General features: G+C 43.4%; 1 protein-coding gene across 1 annotated transcript in view; it reads left to right on the top strand.

Annotated features, from left to right (window-relative positions):
* The window catches only part of ITPR1 (inositol 1,4,5-trisphosphate receptor, type 1), a 166,336-nt gene that overhangs the window by 118,325 nt on the left and 28,729 nt on the right, over window positions 1-19,282 (top strand). Inside the window, exons 41-48 of the mRNA XM_009330621.1 lie at window positions 326-579; window positions 6,225-6,425; window positions 8,537-8,647; window positions 9,940-10,035; window positions 10,806-10,928; window positions 11,929-12,033; window positions 12,874-13,066; window positions 16,841-16,963. Coding sequence (XP_009328896.1) covers window positions 326-579; window positions 6,225-6,425; window positions 8,537-8,647; window positions 9,940-10,035; window positions 10,806-10,928; window positions 11,929-12,033; window positions 12,874-13,066; window positions 16,841-16,963 — 1,206 coding nt within the window. The remainder of the gene's footprint in view (window positions 1-325; window positions 580-6,224; window positions 6,426-8,536; window positions 8,648-9,939; window positions 10,036-10,805; window positions 10,929-11,928; window positions 12,034-12,873; window positions 13,067-16,840; window positions 16,964-19,282) is intronic.

The following is a 19,282-nucleotide window of genomic DNA, read 5'->3' as shown; positions in this document are numbered from 1 at the left end:
TCTCTAACAATAAGTGGAGAAATCCTAATTTTCTTCTATAGCAGGTCCTTTTATCATAACTCCTGATAGTGCTAGATGTGTGTGCCCTAACCAATTAATACCAGAATTTATAACGTTAACGTGGTTCGCATAAAAGGTGCGAAGAGAGTGACATGATATCCTTCTAAAACTCGAGACCCTCACATCACACTAAACATACTTACCAAAAGAAATGATGATGTATCGCTGGCCTGCGTGTGAAACTGTCATGGGAAATGTGTGAATAGATTTTTCTGGTCCCCTTTATTCAGTTTGCCCTAGAAAGATCTGTTCTTGTGTGTTTTAGTGAGAGAGCCTATGACCCAAATTACCGAGGAGGTCCGGGATCAGTTACTGGAGGCCTCTGCAGCTACAAGAAAGGCTTACAACACTTACCGGAGGGAGGCTGATCCTGATGACCATTATTCGGCAGGAGAAGGAGCACAGTCTGCGGCAGACAAGAGCAAAGATGACCTGGAGATGAGTGCTGTGATCTCAATAATGCAACCCATCCTCCGGTTCTTGCAGCTGCTCTGTGAAAACCACAATCGGGACTTGCAGGTACAGCCTGGTTCCTGAGCAGTCGTGCTCACGTCACCTCGTGCAGTCACTGCTGTTTGCATCAGTCGTGCTAATCTCATGCCTTTTTAAATTGATACATGACCGACTATTTTCTTTGGCCTTGAAGATAATCCAAAACAAGTGTTTTTATACCCTGCTGGACAAATACAGGGAAGTCCAGTTACCCAGTGTTCAGTGGTCTTTTCAACGTATATAAAAGGTGGTGGGATCAACACTTGACGTGGCTTTTTAAAAGTATATACTTAAAGCAAGCAAACGTTCTGCTGTGAAGTTACTGATCCACTTTTGAGAGGGGAAGGAAAGAAAAAAGTCATGCAGGAAAGTAAAGAGGGCATTGGCACTTTGGTTCCAGCAGCCCTCAAGCGTACGCTTGCATTCCAGTGAACAGGTTCTCATGGGTTTTCATGGATCTGTCCATGTGCATAGAGTTGAACACATGGGGATGGTATCAGGAAGGCCTCAGCTGGAGTTAAGTCTGGTGAGGGACATGAAGGGCAACAAGAACGGTTTCTAGGTTGTATCCACAGCAGAAGGAGAGTAGGGAGAGCATGGGTCTGCTCCTGAATGGGGCAGAGGCGCTGGTGATAAAGGACATGGAGAAAGCCAAGGTGCTCAATGCCACCTTCACCTTGCTCTTTATTGGTAAGTCCAGCCTTCAGAAACCCTAGGTCCCTGAGACCAGAGGGGAGGTCTGGGGCAAGGAAGACTTACCCTTGGCGGAGGAGAATTGGGTTAGGAAACATTTAAACAAGCTGGACATGCACAAGTCCACGGTGCCTGGTGGGATGCCCCAGGCACCCTGTGGAGTGCTGGGTCCAGTCCTGGGCTCCCGAGTCCAGCAGGGAGTCTCAAAGATGACTGAGGGGCTGGAGAGGTGGAGAGAGCTGGGAGAGGTCAGTCTGGAGAGGAGGAGGCTCAGGATATCTCACCCGTGTGTATTAAATACGTGACGGGGGGGTGTGAAGAGGACGGAGCCAGGCTCTGCTCGGTGGTGCCCCATGACAGGGCAAGGGGGGTTGGACTAGACAGTCTCCCAAGGTCCCTGCCAACCTTAGCTGTCCTGTGATACTCTGGGATGTGGTTGTATAATTTCAAATAGCGAGCCCAGAACTTGTACGTTAGTAATCTTATCTATTGCGTGCCTCTGCAGGAGATAAGATTTTTGCTTACAAATGGACTGCAATTAACATGATTTTTGTTCAGCATAACCACTGCTGCTGGATTAGAATTGAATGCAAGCGAGGAGCTAGTGAGACGTGGTACAATGTACTAAATGCCCTCATAAAGGAAGAATAATTGCCATGATTGCATATTGTTGTATGGCACGCCAGAAGAGTAGGACCCTGCGTGAGTGCTTTTCAGACCTGCCAAATCACTTCCGCTGAACTCGAATGCCCTGCTGCTGGCAATATGTGAAATCAAATCTGTATGGTAATTTTCCTGTGCTATGAACGTGTAATTCTCATAGCATTTTATAGGTGCCAGGGTTATGTATATCAGGGTTTCTCCTAATTTTTTCATAAAACTATTTGATCTTTGTTTTGTCAAACAATTTTCATGCCGTTAGCGATGTCGGAGACAAGTGGGACGGCAGTTTTATGTGGCAGTAGTCCAAACCGCATGCACATGATCCTTTGCTGCTGCCGTCTTTGGCTAGGCACCGAAAGCTATAGGAGCAAAATTGAATTCAAACCAACGCAGAAACTCGGCCTGAGCTGTTCACCATCCTGAACAATTAAACTCCCCAAACAGCAGGTAGTTGCATTCAGCTCTGGGAGAAAAAGGTGTTTTTTTTTTTTTTTAAAAAAAAGGGGGGGGGAAAAATTTAAAAAAAAAAAAAAAAAAAAAGGTGGGAGGAACAATTTTTCAAATATAATCCTCTTGCTGCTTGCCTGCCTTGATGCTTGTCTTTCTCCTGCAGCCCTGAAGGGGAGGCAGGAGTGTCTGAAGCTTCAAAATCTTTGTGTCTGCAGCTAGTGTATTGTAACTGAACTCTTTATCAATATTGCCAATGGACTCGCTGCTTAAAGGAATAAGAAAGACCTATTCTGGAAGCTGTGTCTCTTCCAAAATGGTGTAAGTTAGATTTGAATTAGAAGTGAATAGGAATCACCCGCCCGGTGCAGTTGTCTGTTTGTCAAACCAAGTGTTTTACAAGCCGTTTGCAATTATGAGTAGCCTGATGTGCAAAAACAGGAAAATGCAAGTCACGGCTGTAAGAGTCGATATGTGTTTTAGATGAGGAGGAAGTCTTTGTGAAATGGCTTAGGGAGTTGCAATACTGTGCCTTTTGCATCAGTCGGTTGTTCTCTTCACAGATAAAACTGCAGTTTGTTCTGCATTGCAGACAGTCAGGATGCTGTCCTCTTCCAGCTTACTTGGTGGGTCTGGAGGAGGAGTTGCAATATCTTCTTCAAATTGATGCAAGGCCTGGGACAAACAGGTGGATGCTTAAGTATGTTTTGTTACCCACTTCAGGCTGAGCGCATCAAATTTTGCTGTGGAGTACTCTTGATATCTCTGTTTCTCTCTCAGCACGCAGATACTTGGGTGTTCTTATTAAACTTGCATTAGGTCTGACCCTTGATTCTGTGCAAGAGCTCAGCCTTGAAAGCAAAGCTGTCACAGCTCTGAATTGTTCTAGCCAGCCTGTCGTGGTCTGCTTTGGCCAGGCTACAGCCCCACCAGTTTCCTTAGGAGGTCTTTTCTATACTGTCTCTCTTCTGAATGAAGGTGTCCCTGTATACTAGAGAATCAGCCATGAGAACTGAAGCTCGTGACAAGCTGAGTGAAGCATCCAGGGAACGCTTTGCTGGAAGCAAGCGAGGAGGAGAGGAGCGGGGATTCCCGGCAGGACAGGGAGCAGTGCCTCCCCTCCAGAGTCGGCGCCTGGGCAGGTGATACCCGGCAGCCTTCCACACAGCCAAGCATGCAGCTCCAGCGTTACACTTAAAAATCCCATCTTCGTGGGAAAAACATAGTACTCCAATTCTTTTTTTTCTTATCGAGTTATTTCTGTGAAATAAAAATATTGTAGTAATATGCTAGCAAGTCATGCTCAGATTAAAGGTCTAAGTTGGTAGGCTAAATTAAATACTGCTTTTGTGCAAAAAAAGCAGGAATTGATACAACTGTTAACATTGGATTTGACTGTTTCTTTTATTCATAATCCCTGGAGACATAGCCTAGGTAATAAAGAACAGTAAAGCTCTGCGTGCTGCAGGAGAGTGATTCAATAATTTGGCTAGCGGAGCAGTACTACTGCATGCAGAGAATGAGCTGGTTTAGCTCGTTGTGTTTTAGGCAAGAAGCGTGTGTGAGAATTAACTTTGTAAGACCAAAGAGCAAGCCTGTATTCAGTGAAAAATGCCTTGCCTTACCTGATTGCTTGTAAAGAAGAATCTGATCATTTAAAAATATCTCTTTATTAAGGCTTTCTTCTTACTTATGTTCTTTCTTTGCGAAGTTTTTCCAATTAGGGATCAGATTTCTGCTAAAACAAAGACTGTCCAAAGAAAACATTTAGGCTTTTGGGGGAATTACCCACTTAAATGGTAGAATCCTTGGAAGGAACAGTTCTGTGTTCATCCCTGCTTGAACAAACCAAGCTAGTATTCTGAAAGTAGCCAATTTTATTTTTGGTCATGTTTTCTCTAAAGGGTACTCGGCTTTAGGCTGTGTACTGGGAAGCAAAGTCTACAACACCCCGACATGCTGTAGAGGCATTAAGAACTGGCTGCAGATGCTGCCTTTGCAAGTGTAGCCCTATCTAGTCACGTATCCCAGGAACGGGGAGGACTGAGCTCCCTAAAAATGGATAATAGCATGAAGTCAGCTAAGTATCTCCAGAAGGTTATTCATAAAGGTAGGAGTTTAAAGACTGCCTGACTTTGAGTGCGCTTCACCCCATCGCAAAGTATTTCTCTCTCAACTGAGTATATCGGATTCTTAAAGTTAGGTGGTATGAATGCTCTTTTCCCCCTTTTCTCGTCAAGATCCCACAAGCTGCATATTTTTTCATATGTTCTAGCTGAATCTGCAACTATAGCTCTTTACTCTGAACGCAGGGTCTCGTGGATGGTATCTCGGGTTCATTCCCACTGAAAGTTGTAGGATGGCATCTTCAGTACTGAAGAGTTTTGTTCCCGCTTCATAGCCTGTGAGATGCTCTGGATGGTGGAAGCTGAAGAGCTCGATCTGTACTGGCTGAGACGGCAACAGACATTCTTTGGGGCAGTTTCTCACAGTGCAGCAGGGTCCTGTTTTCTATTTTCAATTTTTTCTTTCCCCTTGTTTAGCCATCTAATGTTGTCCTTCTGTGCCTCATTCCTCCTCTTTCCTTTGTGTTTATTGACTTCGGATCAAGAAGCTAAGGCTGGTATAAACCTAGCTATAATCAGAATAAATGCTGTACTGCAGCTGGGGAGCATTTTGTTTCATCGCTTTCAGTATTATCCATTATTTTTGCTTTTTTCCTGGAGGGAAGGCGTGAGCTCTGATTTCTGTAGCATCAACCTTTCTACATTCTGACAAGTTAATCAAAAGTCAGGATACTAAATGAGCAATCAGGTGTAATGTGCTGAATCACTGTCACCTTTAGTCTGCATTCATAGACGGCATTTTCCTTTTTTAGCTTAGCCTTCAATTGAATCTGGCAATTTCTCAGTCTGTTTGCCTTAAAAGACTTATTAGTCTGACACAGGCACTAGTTAACAGCGCTCCTCTGCAGGTTTGCAGAAAAAACCTTGCTGGTTCCATAGTCCCATGCATCTTGTTCATCGGAGGGGTTTTTTCCCTTTGAAGTGTTTTGTAACCTGCTAGAAATAAGCTAGATAGGACTTCTGCTGAAACTTTGAGGAAAAGAAGGTGGTAGTGGCTATCCATTTTTAGAGCGCACTGCTGGAAACACACTGACAAACAGCATCTGAGTCACTGGGAAATTGTTTTTCATTAATTCCTTCTTTGTTTTGGTTGGGTTTGTTTTTTTTTTTTTTTATTTGGAATACAGGAGAGAGGAAACATGTTTAATCCATGCTGGTAAATCTGGCATTTCATTAGAAGAGCTGCTCCTAATCAGCAGCTTCAAGCAGGGATTACAATAATTATGTGGGAAGAAATGCAATTGAGAGAATTGCATTTCAAGACGCCTTCCTTCAAGGCATGCAGTCAGGTGCCTCCTTACCGCTTGTGCAGGTGGTGCTGCTGTGAAGCCAGAGCCAGGGAATTGCTGCTTCTGTCTTGGAGAAAGGTCTCGGGAGGTGAGAGCCTTGAGTGATGGTTAGCAGTGAATGTAGCAGGTAGGCTAGAAGGAAAGCTTCCAGGCTCAGGAGAGCTTTCTGATCCGCAGTGAATGGCCTATTCCGTGTTGGGTTTCAGTGCTCTAATGGATGCACTCTGTTTGTTGCTGCTTGTCTTCTATAAAATTTGAAGCCAACAAGCTGCTCAAGACAGCGCATTGCAAGCAAGCCCTGAAAGAGGCTTAAATTGCTTGTCCAGGTTCCAGTGAAATTAGAGCAATATACCATGCAATTGTGGGTTGATGAACTTAATAAAATGTTATGATCCAAACATCAGTTTGTATGGTTTTTTTTCTCTCCCCCCTGGCTTTGACACTCTCCCCGCAGAATTTCCTTCGCTGCCAGAACAACAAGACAAACTACAACTTGGTGTGTGAGACGCTGCAGTTTCTGGACTGTATCTGTGGAAGCACAACTGGTGGACTTGGACTTCTTGGTCTGTATATAAATGAGAAAAATGTAGCGCTGATCAACCAGACGCTGGAAAGTTTGACCGAGTACTGTCAGGGGCCTTGCCATGAGAACCAGGTAATAATATATCCATAGCTGTGAAAAGCATCACCCTTTCTCCCTACACCCGCAGCATGTGCTCTGCTGAGCTTGGGCTCTCAGTCTGCTAGACTTGTGTTGTCTTACAACACTGCTCACTTTACTTGCCTGACAAAGGGGTTTTGGTTTTGGGGGGTTTTTTGTCCCCGAATAAACTCATAAGAATCAACTTCTCTTTCTCAAGGCCTCCTATGATGAGTTGAACCACTCAAAGCAGTAGAGATTTTTCTGCTTTCCTAGGATTTAAGTTGTTTTATTAGACTTGACAGACAGGGAAGAGTGGGGAATTTTTGTACTTGAAATACTTTACAGTAAAAATATTGCTAAAACCAAGCTCTGTTGCATGTTGTAAATGAGGCCAGAAATGTGCCCCCTCCCAGCCTGATGGGAGAAGGTTGAGCTCTGTAGCTTCATTAATGAAGGTGATAACCATGTTGAGGTTGTTTTCAGACGTAGTCTTGTGTGTAGAACCAGGTGCATGTCGCTGCCGACTGTCCGTGCGCCTGCACGGGGATGTGGCGGTGGTTCCCAATGAGCAAGGGTTATGTGTTGGTGAGGACCACCAAGTGTCTTGGGGGAGGGGGGAGTGCAGCCTCTATCCAGCTCCCCCCAAACCATACTCGCTGTCAGCGGTATGTTCTGCTCCAAGCAGGAGTAACTGTTCTAAAGCAAGCATGGTGGTTTAAGTAATCATGTAACAGGGAAGGCATAACTGAATGATGACAGTAATCCTATCGGATAAAGCAGTTGCTGACCCACAGCTGGACTTGGTCTGCTCTGTGCTTTGAAGGTTGAATAATTAGTAAGGACTATGGGAAGATACTTTGTTTGCATAAGCAGGAGTTTTTAGGTGCTCAAGAATTACGGTTTGCACCAGTGGGAAGGATCAGAGGGCAGGGGCAGCTGTACTGCTCGGCCATGCATTTCCACTTCCCCTTCCCGTAGGTTGTACAGCCGCGTTTTAGAGCAGCATCGCCAATTAGTCAGGCCCGTTTCTTCTACCTTTGGTCTAAACGTGACTCTCGCTATACCTGTTTCAATGAGTCAAATGAAGTCTGAAAGTCTAGAGTAAACCATACTAAAGAGATAGCTACCCCAAAATAGTTTTCCAAGCTGTGGCTGCTCTGTGGCATTGACTCAATAAATAACGTGCTCGCTGTGTGTGTGTTAGAGAACACGTTTCCCATTGAGCTGGCATGACCTGGTAAGTCCTGTGTTCCGGGGTGGGTGCCACCCTTCTAACAAGCAAACCTCTCTGCTTACAAACATGGATATCTGCTTATTTTCTCCATTTGCATACTATTTGAACCGTAGTATGGTACGGAAAGACTGGAATATGACTCTTCAAAAAGTCTTCAAGGATAATCTGTCCTTTGAAGTGCCTTTTCTTTGTGCACTCTAACATAATTTACAGCAAAGCTAAACAAAGCATCGTGGGGGTGACCGATGTTCAGATGAAATCGTATCTATGCGAGAGAATGCATGAGGCTGTACACGTCAGTTCATAACTGACAGTTTCTCTCTGTTATACGGATTGAGTGGAATAACAACCTTTAGATATAGGTATGGATCTTCACAGTGGAGCTCAACGACAGAGCAGGGCTCAGGATTTTGAAGCCAGCAAGCTATTCTCGGTTTGTATATTTTACTTATAGACCATTATAAAAGCAGGGTTAAAGGTTATGGAAATTCACGTTCTTTGGTTAGACAGGACTGAAGTAGGTGTTGATTGGCACATCTAAAATAAAGAAAACTATCCCTAATCTTAGTAAAACAGTGTTCTTCCTTAGCTATGTATTCAGCCTGGATGCTTTGGCATGTAAATGCTTCGTTTATCAACTCTGTTGCTTTCTGCTTCCTGAGGCTGGGTGGTTTCAGTAGGACATGCCATGGCTGATGATATGAAAAGCTTGAAACAAAATGCCTTAATCTTTTTGTTATTCCACTGACTGGAGTTTTCTGTTCAGTTATCCATCTCAAACAGCTAACGAGGTGATGAAAGAGGCGACTGTTCTGTTCTGGCTGGGTCACCAGCCGAGGCTGCATTTTTAGTGTAGACAGTTAGTGAAGTTTGAATTTTCTTTGGACAGAACTGCATTGCTACTCACGAGTCCAACGGTATTGACATCATCACAGCATTAATTCTCAATGACATCAACCCTTTGGGAAAGAAGAGGATGGACCTTGTGTTGGAACTGAAGGCAAGTGAATATTTTGTGTGATCCACGTTAACAGTAAGATGAAACATAATTTTATTGTTGGAATTATGTGGGTGTTTATTATATCCCAATATTCGTAAGTGCCAAAAAATTATATGCATCAGCGAGCTGGAGGCAGTGCCCAAAGATTGTCACAAGTATTTAATCTTTTGAATGATGACATGGAGCCACCAGTTTTCAGATGGGGGGGGGTGGGGTGCAGGCAGTCAAGATACGCTGAGGAATCCTAAAATAATCTCCTGTTAAAAATTAAAATCCGATGAAAACTTCTTTGTTGGTGGTGAGCTTTTCATATACAATGGAAGTAAAATTTCTGGTGCTACATCTAGTTTCCTAATACTTTATTGCTGTTGTTTAATCAGTTGATGTTTAATGATCAAGAATTTCTTAGGGCTGTTCATATTAATGCTGAAATAATTAGCCCTGGTCCTGGTTCCAGAATACACTAGCAGGTTATCTTCTAGCAACAGTAATCACAGAGCACTCCTGCTTCAGCATATGTTTTAGAAATATTTCCTTTCTGACTTATTGTCCTGTCTTATAGTGCAATGTCTAGTTGCTTTCCGTTGCCGACTCACACCATTATTATGGGTAATGTGAGTTTTTTATTATTCTAAATAAAAAAATGCTTTTAGACTCAATTAGTATTATACTTCAAAATTAAATACTTTTATTGGTTTTTATGGTCAGTCATGGTGGATTTTAATCTTAATTGTTCGTATTAAAGTAGTCTGGTGCCTTGTGGTAGTTTCCCATTTCCTCCCTCTATTTCTTGGCATGAGCAGGTCACAGAATAATTTTCAGTTAAAAGCAGCGAAGCATGTCTGTGTCTTCAGCCTTGGCTGTCCTTTGAATTAACAGTATCTTGAGTAAAGCTGAGTTGCACCGTTTTGGAGTCGAGAGCTTGTAGTAATGCTGCAGTATCTTTAAAACAAAACAAAATAATAATAAGCTTGAAACCTCAGTGTTTCAGAAATCTGAACCTTAACTTGGGTTAATTTGATGGCCCCCAAGAAGTAGGGTTTGGGAAATAAACTGGTAAAAAATACTACTAAGTTGCCTACCTCAATAATTAAAGGAGAGGGAGTGCTCGGCAAGGTGAGGCTGTAGGAGTCCTGCAGTAGGCTGGCTGGGAGGCTCTGCCTTGCCCGCGGCTCGTATTTGTAGAAACCAGGCATCTCGAGCCCTTCTGGGCAGCAGGGATGGTAGCGCTCAAGCTGGGTACCCTCGTGTTTTGACTCCTGGCGGTGATTGTTGTTCTTCCTTCCCTTCAGAACAATGCTTCAAAACTGCTCTTGGCGATCATGGAGAGCAGGCATGACAGCGAGAACGCGGAGAGGATCCTCTACAACATGAGGCCCAAAGAGCTGGTGAGTCCCTGGATTGCTCCGAAACACCGAACTCCCTTCAAGCCAGGTACAGCAGCGCTGTGGAGGCTGGGGTGGACATGTCCACCCCAGGCGTGCTGCAAGAGGTCTGTGCATGGATCGCTGTCAACTGGAAGACCTTTCAAGGATTTGGTTGAATCAGTGCGATATCCACAGGGGACGGGTCTGTCTTGTTCCCAGGCAGCACGAGCAATTAGGGAAGCCATGCCGAATGCTATGGAGGAGGCATTCGGCATCCTGCCTAAGGCAGGGAAGGAGCATCGTCTGACGCTTTGGAATCCACATGTAGAAGCCATTTGCACAAGAGACAGAGAGAAACAAAAATTTCTTGTGACCTAAAAGCAGTTCAGTAGACTGTCGCAGGCTTTTGGGCTGGTTAATGTATTAACTGGTGAAAATACAAACAGGACATTCAAAGTACAGCTGAAACACTGTCGGCTGGTCTCAGTGCACGTAGCTATGGCAGGGGTCAGAAGTCAGAACATGATGCACCGTGCCGTGAGGGTGGCCCAGAATATATTACCTGGAGGGGAACATGAAGTTTAGCTTCTTGAGCTCATGAGCTGTGCTGAAGGTGCTGAGTTCAGGTCTCCTGTTTTATCCTGGAAGTTGAGAAGCCCACTGACCTTCCTCTTGAATGCATATACTCGCTCTCTTTCGCTTCTGTAAGAGTGGCAAATGTACACTGGCCTTAGCAGACTTCAGCCCTCAGCCTGAGCCGTCTCTTCATTGGCCTGTGTCTGTCTTTCTAGGTGGAAGTGATAAAAAAAGCTTATCTGCAAGGAGAAGTAGAATTTGAGGATGGAGAGAATGGGGAAGATCTTGCAGCATCTCCGAGGAACGTGGGACACAATATCTATATATTAGCTCATCAGGTAGAATTTCACCTACAGCTTTTGTAGCACCAAGTGTCGCAAACTGTGAATAGCAAGAGGTCTGCTTTTCCCTGAAATTGTTTTAATGGCTCACCTCTGAGACAAACTCACTGCACGTTCTCTTTTTATCAGAGCAAATTCCAACCCTTAAAGAATCAGAAAAGAAAATTCTATAATATAAGAAAATTTTTGGAGTTTTCTTTTATAATGGGAAGCAGGCAGGCTCTTGACCAAGTTTCTGAAGACACACGATTCAAGTTCTTGGCAGCACTGGGGAGCAATGTATTATTTTTCAGCTGTATCAAAGGTTACTTTATACTCCCAAAGAAATTCTACTCATGCATCACTTAAATCGTAAGCAGAAATCTCACTCGGCTTTTATGGTTCTTGCCACATTCTCTCTATGTTGGAGCCAGTCAGGTTCGTTGTATTGATACAATGTGGTGTTGAAAGGTAAAAGACCAAGGCGGGGGGGAATATATCTAGACCTATTTAATATATTGATGCTACATATATCACTCCATTAGAGACTTCCTGTTCCTTTAGCATCTGAGAAGAAAAACCATGATTATGCTGTAAAATGAATTTAAAGCATCCAGAAGCATTTTTGGAGCAGTGCTCTGTGCATCTGCTTTTCAATTGATGCAAATTTTCTCTTCCGTCCCTGCCTAGATACTCGTGTGATTCGCACACCTTTGAATTAGGGTGGGTGTAGAAGGATGGACCGAATGTGAATGTTCAAAAAGTTTCCCAAGTCAGGCACAGGGTGGAAGAGGAGTACAACACGGATATTAAAAAAATACATATTTGAATCATTCTGACTTGCTCCCAAAATAGAGCTGCAGGGTGTCTGGTTGGAATAGAACAAGCCTTCTGTCAACTTTGCCCTTTCTCAGCGGCTGACTGTGTCCTATTTCTTTTTTTATGCCAAAAATCAGAAATTTAATATCATAGAGAGACATCTGGTGTCTCCCACTCCCTTTGCATTCCTTTATTTTAGTTGGCTCGTCATAACAAAGAGCTGCAGAACATGCTGAAGCCGGGAGGTCAGATAGAGGGAGACGAGGCTCTGGAGTTTTATGCCAAGCACACGGCACAGATTGAGGTAAAGGGAAACCGGTGGCTGCTGGGAGGCGTGTGGGGGGAGATGATCTGCTGCAGAAAGAGCCGCTTGGAAGAGAAACGGTGGAGTTAAAACACCGGTTACATTATACATGATATTTTGATTGAACTGACTACCTGTGTGTGGACTACCATCTTTGACATGAGGATATATGTGTACTTATTTTTTTATTTTATTTTTTGACAGCCGCTGGGGGGGAGAGCTATTTTTGAGCTGTCATGTGTGGGCTTTAAGATGGAGCTGAGCAGAGCTCTGTTGGCAGGAGGAAGTGTAACTTCACTTCTGTTACATTTTGGCCGGTACTATTGCTGAATCCATAAAGTTAGCGATAGCTTTTGCCATTCTTTCTGTATTAAAATGACATTTTGGCCTGATGCACAATCTAAGATGCTTTTTAAAAGTAAAACCTGCACAAACATGGAGAGTTCACAAAACTCTCTAATAAGCAATATAAATGTAACTATTATACCTCACACTTGCCCATGTGATGTGTGGCTAAAATTTGCTAAGATTCTTGAATTGGGCAACCAGATTGCTCTGAAATCCAGCACAGCTTTGGTGCAGGATTCACTTGGCCCCTTGGAAATCCCAGCTAAGTATTGCCAGGATAAGACCACAGCATAGAAATTATCAGTCTTGGAGCTAAATGTAGGCCTGCTTTGAAAGGTAAATTAAGTGAAGTCTCTACCAAGCTGCTGTTCTACAAAACGTGTCCAAGTTTCTACATGTAGTTGGTTTGAAAGGTGGAGGGGGAGAAGCAGACAAACCAAGAAATAAAAGCGTTTAATAACTAGGAAGAACTCTAATAAGGCTGCCGTTCAGATTGTCAGGTCGGACCGTACCATGGAGCAAATAGTCTTCCCTGTGCCCAGTATCTGTGAGTTCCTCACGAAGGAGTCCAAGCTGCGGATATATTATACCACGGAGAGGGATGAACAAGGCAGCAAGATCAATGACTTCTTCATGAAATCAGAAGACCTCTTTAACGAGATGAACTGGCAAAAGAAGTTGCGAGGTAGGTTGCTGTTGCTGGTATGGTTGTGTGGAGCATTACCAGCAGAGCACTGAGGTCTGGTTTTCGGAGTTTGAAACGTTGACTCGGTAGCAGATGGTTCCCCAGTGTGGCAGCAACCTTGATAATTGTTTGAAAGAGTCTGCTCCTCTGCACGATGGCAATATGTTGTAATAAAGTCAAGCTTAATGCAAGAGCAATATGGACCAACTGGAGGGGATCCAGGGGAGAGTGGTAAGAAGGATCACAGGTCGTCTTTTTTAAGATCCAGCAGGAAGGAACAAATCTGTGGAGGCTTAGCTTAAACAAGAAGGCATTTGGTGGCAGGGAGAAATGGAGAGGACACAGCTGAAGAAAGCAGTGGTCTGTTCTCCTTCCCTGCGCTGGATACACAAAGCGGTTCCCTTGCATTGCAAGGAGGAGTAAGGCTGGGTAATGCAGCATGGACTTAGGCATCTCCAGCAATGGAGGTGTTTAAGAACAGGTTAAACATGTATTTTCCAGTAATGGTAAAAGTAGAATTTGCTCTTCCTTTGGGCAAGGAATAGACTGGCAGACATGCCAGCTAAGTCCCTTCCAGCCTTGTGATGCTGAAATATCTGAAAGCAAGCATTTTCAAGCACTGCTTTTCCCTCTGAGGTTCCCACTGGCAACTAGGAAAACTTTCAAAATTGTATTTTAATTCATAGTGTCACCACTTCCCCCAGTAAACTTTCTAACTCATTTGCTTAAAATTATTAAAAAAACCCCAAACATCTTGTTTTGCTAAAGGAGAAACGTTGCACATGAGGCTCAGTTTCAGTGGGCAGTGATGAGTGGTTAGAATTTACCAACAATGACCCTCTGAAATGTGAGAGATAGAGCAGTTATTTCCTGCTCAAGTCAACGTCTGCCATCTGATACCGCTGCTGTTCCCCATGCTTGAATCAGCTAAACTCCAGCTATTAGCGCAAGAGCGCAGACTGGTCCAGAACCGCCTCCTAGAGCAAATGTCAGAGTGGACTTCTGTACGGCTGCATGCTGCTGTCAGCTGCCGAAACCTGCCTGCAGTGCCAGGCAAGCCACACCAGCGTGGTTAGCGAAGGCTTTCCCCCTGACAGAGACCTTGCTGGTACTCAGTCAGCGTTGCATATCATAGGAAAAAATTAGGTGAGAAGGGACCTCTTGACTTTCCTCATTGCGAAAATTATTTTTTTATAAAATTATTTCCCTTGTTGCAACCTCTGATGATTGCATTTTGCCCTTTCACTGTGCACCTCCAAGAAGAGCCTGGACTCTTTCCAGTTTGTTTTTAGGATGCATATGCACAGTTCACACTAGAGCTGATGATGTGTTGCACATTTGATAACAGAAACTCAATATTTGCTTCTGTTTGTTGGGGGGTGTGTGTATGTATATAACATTAATAAATCTTTTAACAGAGAAAAGCAATTGTAATCGTATTACTTAAAATTATCAGTCAGCTACAGATAAGACTGCCTGAATCTTGGTCAGCTCTACTGAAATATTTTTCATGTGTATGAATACTAAATAGAGCGGAGCTATTTCCACTGAACAATGGATTAGTACTTCTGACAGCATTAAAATCCCCAGGAAGCTGCTTCCTAAAATGACTTTTAAGAACTCTACAAGAATATGGGAGAATTTGACATCCTAAACAAATGGACAACTTTCTTTGACAGCATCTATATATTCTGTTAGATTTTGTTGTTTGAGTAACTTAAATTGTCTTTGAGGCTGTCTCCAGGCAAGCTGTGAAGACGTCCATAAGTATCAACAGACCACAAATTGATCAAGATCCACCTGCAGAAGTGGAGACTATTTTTTTTCTTAAGAAACTGGAATCATTTAGTCTGTCTCCTAACATTCTGGTCTTGTTTGGCCCCTAAGTGGTATTCTACGTTTATACAATTGTTTCTCACATCTTAAATAACAGGTTTGTGGTTTTGAGACATGACCGGCTGGCAGCGCTCAGTGCTGCGCTCACGTGATACCACTTACAGTTTATTCAAACCTGAGAAAGACTTTAACAAGTCTTGAGAAAGACCCGTGTGCTTCCCCCTTCGGCTCATGGTGCTAGCTCATAATCTGAGCACCGTAAATCTCCTAAGATCCTAATTAAGAATTCAAATGAGCCTGCCGAAACCAGGCAGAAGTGCTACACAGGGCAGATAGTCTGTGCCCATCCCCAAATGAAGGTTTAAAGTAAAACCCGGAACTTTATAATGACCCTTCGCATAACCATTTCATACAAATGAATTTAACCTGCTTACAAATTCTTCTAGTACAAATGAAATTGAGAACAGAAATAATATAGAAATCTATGCCTCATATGTTCGAAACGTTGCTACATCACATTTCAGTGAGGCTTAACGTGTGCCTGGCTAATTAGGTGCAATGAAGCTTGTATTCTTACAGTGATGGCGTACCTTTTTGTAGTCCTTTCCTTTGCATTCAGCTGTTCAATACATTTGCTTTTTATGTGCATTTCAACTCAGTATAATGAGGCATTGTATAATTCTTTCAAACCCCCCCTTTTTTTTTTTTTGCTTAGGATACTAGAAGAGGTGATTTGCTGAAGAGAGGTGGTGGCTACGATGAGGCTCAGACTTTAATTTACTCTTCTTTTCAGCCCCAGAGTTTGCATTTTCATGTTTTCCCTAAATTTCACTATGAGCTTCTTTTCCTTTGCTCTCTGATATCCGTACACATCATCTCCTTCCAACAGGGAAAAACATTAGTTCTTTCCCTTCTTTGAGAGCATTTTTAATAGACTTTTTTTTTTTTGCCACTCTAGATTTCAGCCGTACACAATTTGCTGTACAATAAGCCTGCAGGAGCTAAAATCAGGGGGTTTTGCCTTGATGCAGAGAGAATTACTGTAAGGCAGCTTCTTAGCTGTCCTTGTCATCTTCTGGTCCATGACCACTTCAGAAAATGAATCCTCCTGCTTTCTGTGCCTCTCGATTCTTGCTGCAAAGATTATTAAAATCAGGAGTCTTTTTGAAAAGTATTTCTATGTAGTGTTAAGAATTTAAAATGTGCAGCTGTTTAGCTGTACGCTGAGCTCTGTGCAGATGTGCTTGTGTCCTTTGCCCACAGGGCAGAGGGAGGGCCAGCCCAACTTCAACTCGGTTATTACTCTGGGGCTTTATTGGTCTATTGTCAGCTTGAAGTAAAGTTGTCTTACTGGCTTGGCAACTAGTCCTAAACATTTTAGCTTTATTGTTATGTCGGTACGCTGCATTTTGTGTCTCAGTTGTCCACCCTGCACTGCCTTCGCTGCGGTTTTTTTTTCTGGCTTGCTGCCACGGAAGGGAAGTTTGAAGGTGGGCAGTATCTCTGTAGGTGAGCTGCTGGCAGCAGCATAACCGGGGGGGATGGGGCTGAACCTCACCATTGATAACATGTACAGATTTTCTTCCTCCTAATCGTTCTTTGTGTGACTCTGAGTACAAAGTATATGGGAAACCTGAAGTCCTTGACCTCTGCATTTCTGAACTCGTTCTCATGCTGCTGCTAAATCATGTTTGAAAATATGTTCCTTTTTAACATGAGTCCTTTGCCTTAAAGTACTGTCTAGGAAACTGGAAGTACCCCAAAGATAAAGAGTAATCAAATAAACTTCAGAATAAGCTATGCATATTACTACTGTTGATGCCGTGCTTTTGGGCAAACTGAAAATAAACTAAGTTTTGGTGGAGATTAATTTTTTTTTATATAGACCTCTTATTTTTTAAATGCTCCATTAAAAAGAATTCTTTTTCTCTTTTGCAGCTCAACCTTTCCTATACTGGTGTGCTCGCAACATGTCCTTCTGGAGCAGTATTTCCTTTAACCTGGCTGTCCTTATGAACCTGCTCGTAGCATTTTTCTATCCGTTCAAAGGAATTCGAGGAGGTACCAATATTTAACATACAAAAATATGTGAACAAATAAGGTATAATGAGCCAAATTCTGCCCCCCACTTGTGTCTGTGCATCCCTGTTTACTTCAATGGGGATAGGAGAACAGAAATTGGCTTTTATTAATTGCCTTGATTTAAATTGTGCTGTTCTTTGACTTGCTTTTTCTTGAGGCATTTGTAAGGAAAATGTAGAGCCATGCTTTTTCCTAGGGGAAAAAATTATCAAAGACAGGCATCCACCTTTAATTACTTGACTGTTCTACTTTTTTTAAAGTTCTGTAATTAAGTATTGAACTGAAAATATGAGAAATGTAAATTTTTGGTTTTCCTTGAGTTTGCATTTTATTAATGCCATTTTCCATAAAACTTTCGTGGTAACGTAGCACTTCAGGAGGCCTCTGAGTGTTGGAGTTGGGTGAGTGAGATTACCCTGTGCTGGCAGGTGAGGCGTACGGGAGCCGAGTGACCTGCCTCGTGCCGTTAGAAATGCAGAAGGAGAGCCCATCTCCCCTCTGTTACTGTCTCCTCTAGGAGTCCCTTACCCCTGCGAGCACTTAGAGCAGAGATTGCCCTAGGGAGCAAGGAGGAGCGTGCCAGCCCATGTCCCCTGGCTCGGAAGCCAGGGGAACCTTGCTGCTCAGGTTCCTTGCCATCAGCGGGTAGCAGCTGGGCTTGCTATCGTTTCTAACATAAAGTATGGGTTAACATGTGCGGTTCATCTGGGATTGCACAATCTTGCTGTAATAGGTCTCATGGAAGTCGCTTTTGATCCAAACAGTGGGTTTGTGCGACAGTGGTGGTTCTTAGAGCCAATTCAGTAAATACTCACAGTGGAATCCTGATGAGATTCAGCTGCTCTTCCTTAGATCCAGCCTCTCCCAAGAGATGCACCACAGGGCAGGTCAAGGGGTGGAATCATGTCAGCAAGAATCAGGAAGTCTGTAGAAATATTCTTGTGAATGCCTCTGTCGTGTTTATCACTTGCAAAGCTGGTGTAAAGGAAATACCTAGGTAGGAGCTTTTGCCACATCTGTGTCAACTGGAGTAAACAAGGACCCCAGCAGTAAAACCTCCTCCTGGAGACGGTGATTCATGTTCAAGCCTTCACTTCCCTTTCTTTGAGATCCATAATGCAACAGGGCCAGTTAGATGCTTATCTTTTCCTATTGAACTTCCCTCTGCATCTTTCCCCAGTTCATTGCTAACTACAGAACCCAAAGACAGTGCAGCTCGAAGATAGCAGTAGCCTGATCATAACAAAATTATCAGCTGAGCTCTGTGTGTGCGGCATAAAAGCCGCTGTACGCTTTTTGCAGCTCACCAGTTAATTTAGATTGAGGAGAGCTGTAGTTTTGTCGAAGTAGTGTTTGATAGCAGCTTATGGTCGCAGTGGGCATGGAAAACTTGCCTTTAGAGGTTCTGCATCCTGATAAAGCCTGTGAGAAAGTACAGGATATTTTAGACCAAAATCTGGTGTTCCTGAGAGGGGGAAGGGTTACAGTTACCTTCTGCAACATCAGGCTGTGGTTTCGGCTGCTGTACCTCTGCAGGGCACCCTGTGACAGCAGACCGTGGGGCAACCCGGATCCTGTTCTGGCCAGCAGCTGGTTGAAAGGTTTTAACAATCATGAACAGCAACTGAATTTTCTGTCTCTAGTTTCAAAGATTGCAAGTTAAAATTTAGAAGTCCGTATTTATGGCTGCTAGGAAAGCTGGTAATTAGATGAGTTCGTTGAGATTACAAGTTGCAAGACTTGGCGGGGGGGGGTCGTTTGGCATTTTGAAGATGCCCTACCCTGCATATTTGAAATACTTTATCAGGTAACATTTTGATAAAATCTCTTCCTCTATTAGTTACAATCAAAAATGTAAAATAAACACACACATGTGTATTTTATATTTAGCTTTAAAAAAAAAAAAGACTTCAAAACAGACTGTTTGGGGGAAGTTGTTAGTGTCTTGAATTGCTCAGACATGGTGAACTGAGCAGCTGATTAGCATCTGACTGTAGTAGAAGCAGTAAAACTTCTGACTTGAGGAGCAGAAACAAAACTGGATACCTGGAATTCGGTACTGGAATGGTGAGAATTCCAGAGACAGGGAGAGCTTCCTACCGGGTCCTCCCGGTTACGCGCTCCTCCTGCCAGCAGTCGTGTAATGGACTCCACGTGCTCACAGCAAGGCTTTGATGTTAGGTTGGGAGCAGACAGTTGATGTCAAGTGACCACTGGCTTGGTGAGCCTCGTTTGCCAAGGGCAAAGACGCCGCTCCTGGTTTGCTCGCAGTCTCTCTCCGTCCCTAGGAAGGAGAGA

Source organism: Pygoscelis adeliae, unplaced genomic scaffold (assembly GCF_000699105.1).
Source record: "Pygoscelis adeliae isolate BGI_AS28 unplaced genomic scaffold, ASM69910v1 Scaffold278, whole genome shotgun sequence".
Lineage (NCBI taxonomy): Eukaryota > Metazoa > Chordata > Aves > Sphenisciformes > Spheniscidae > Pygoscelis > Pygoscelis adeliae.
The sequence above is the reverse complement of the archived record's forward strand: the minus strand, read 5'-3'. Positions and strand labels throughout refer to the sequence as shown.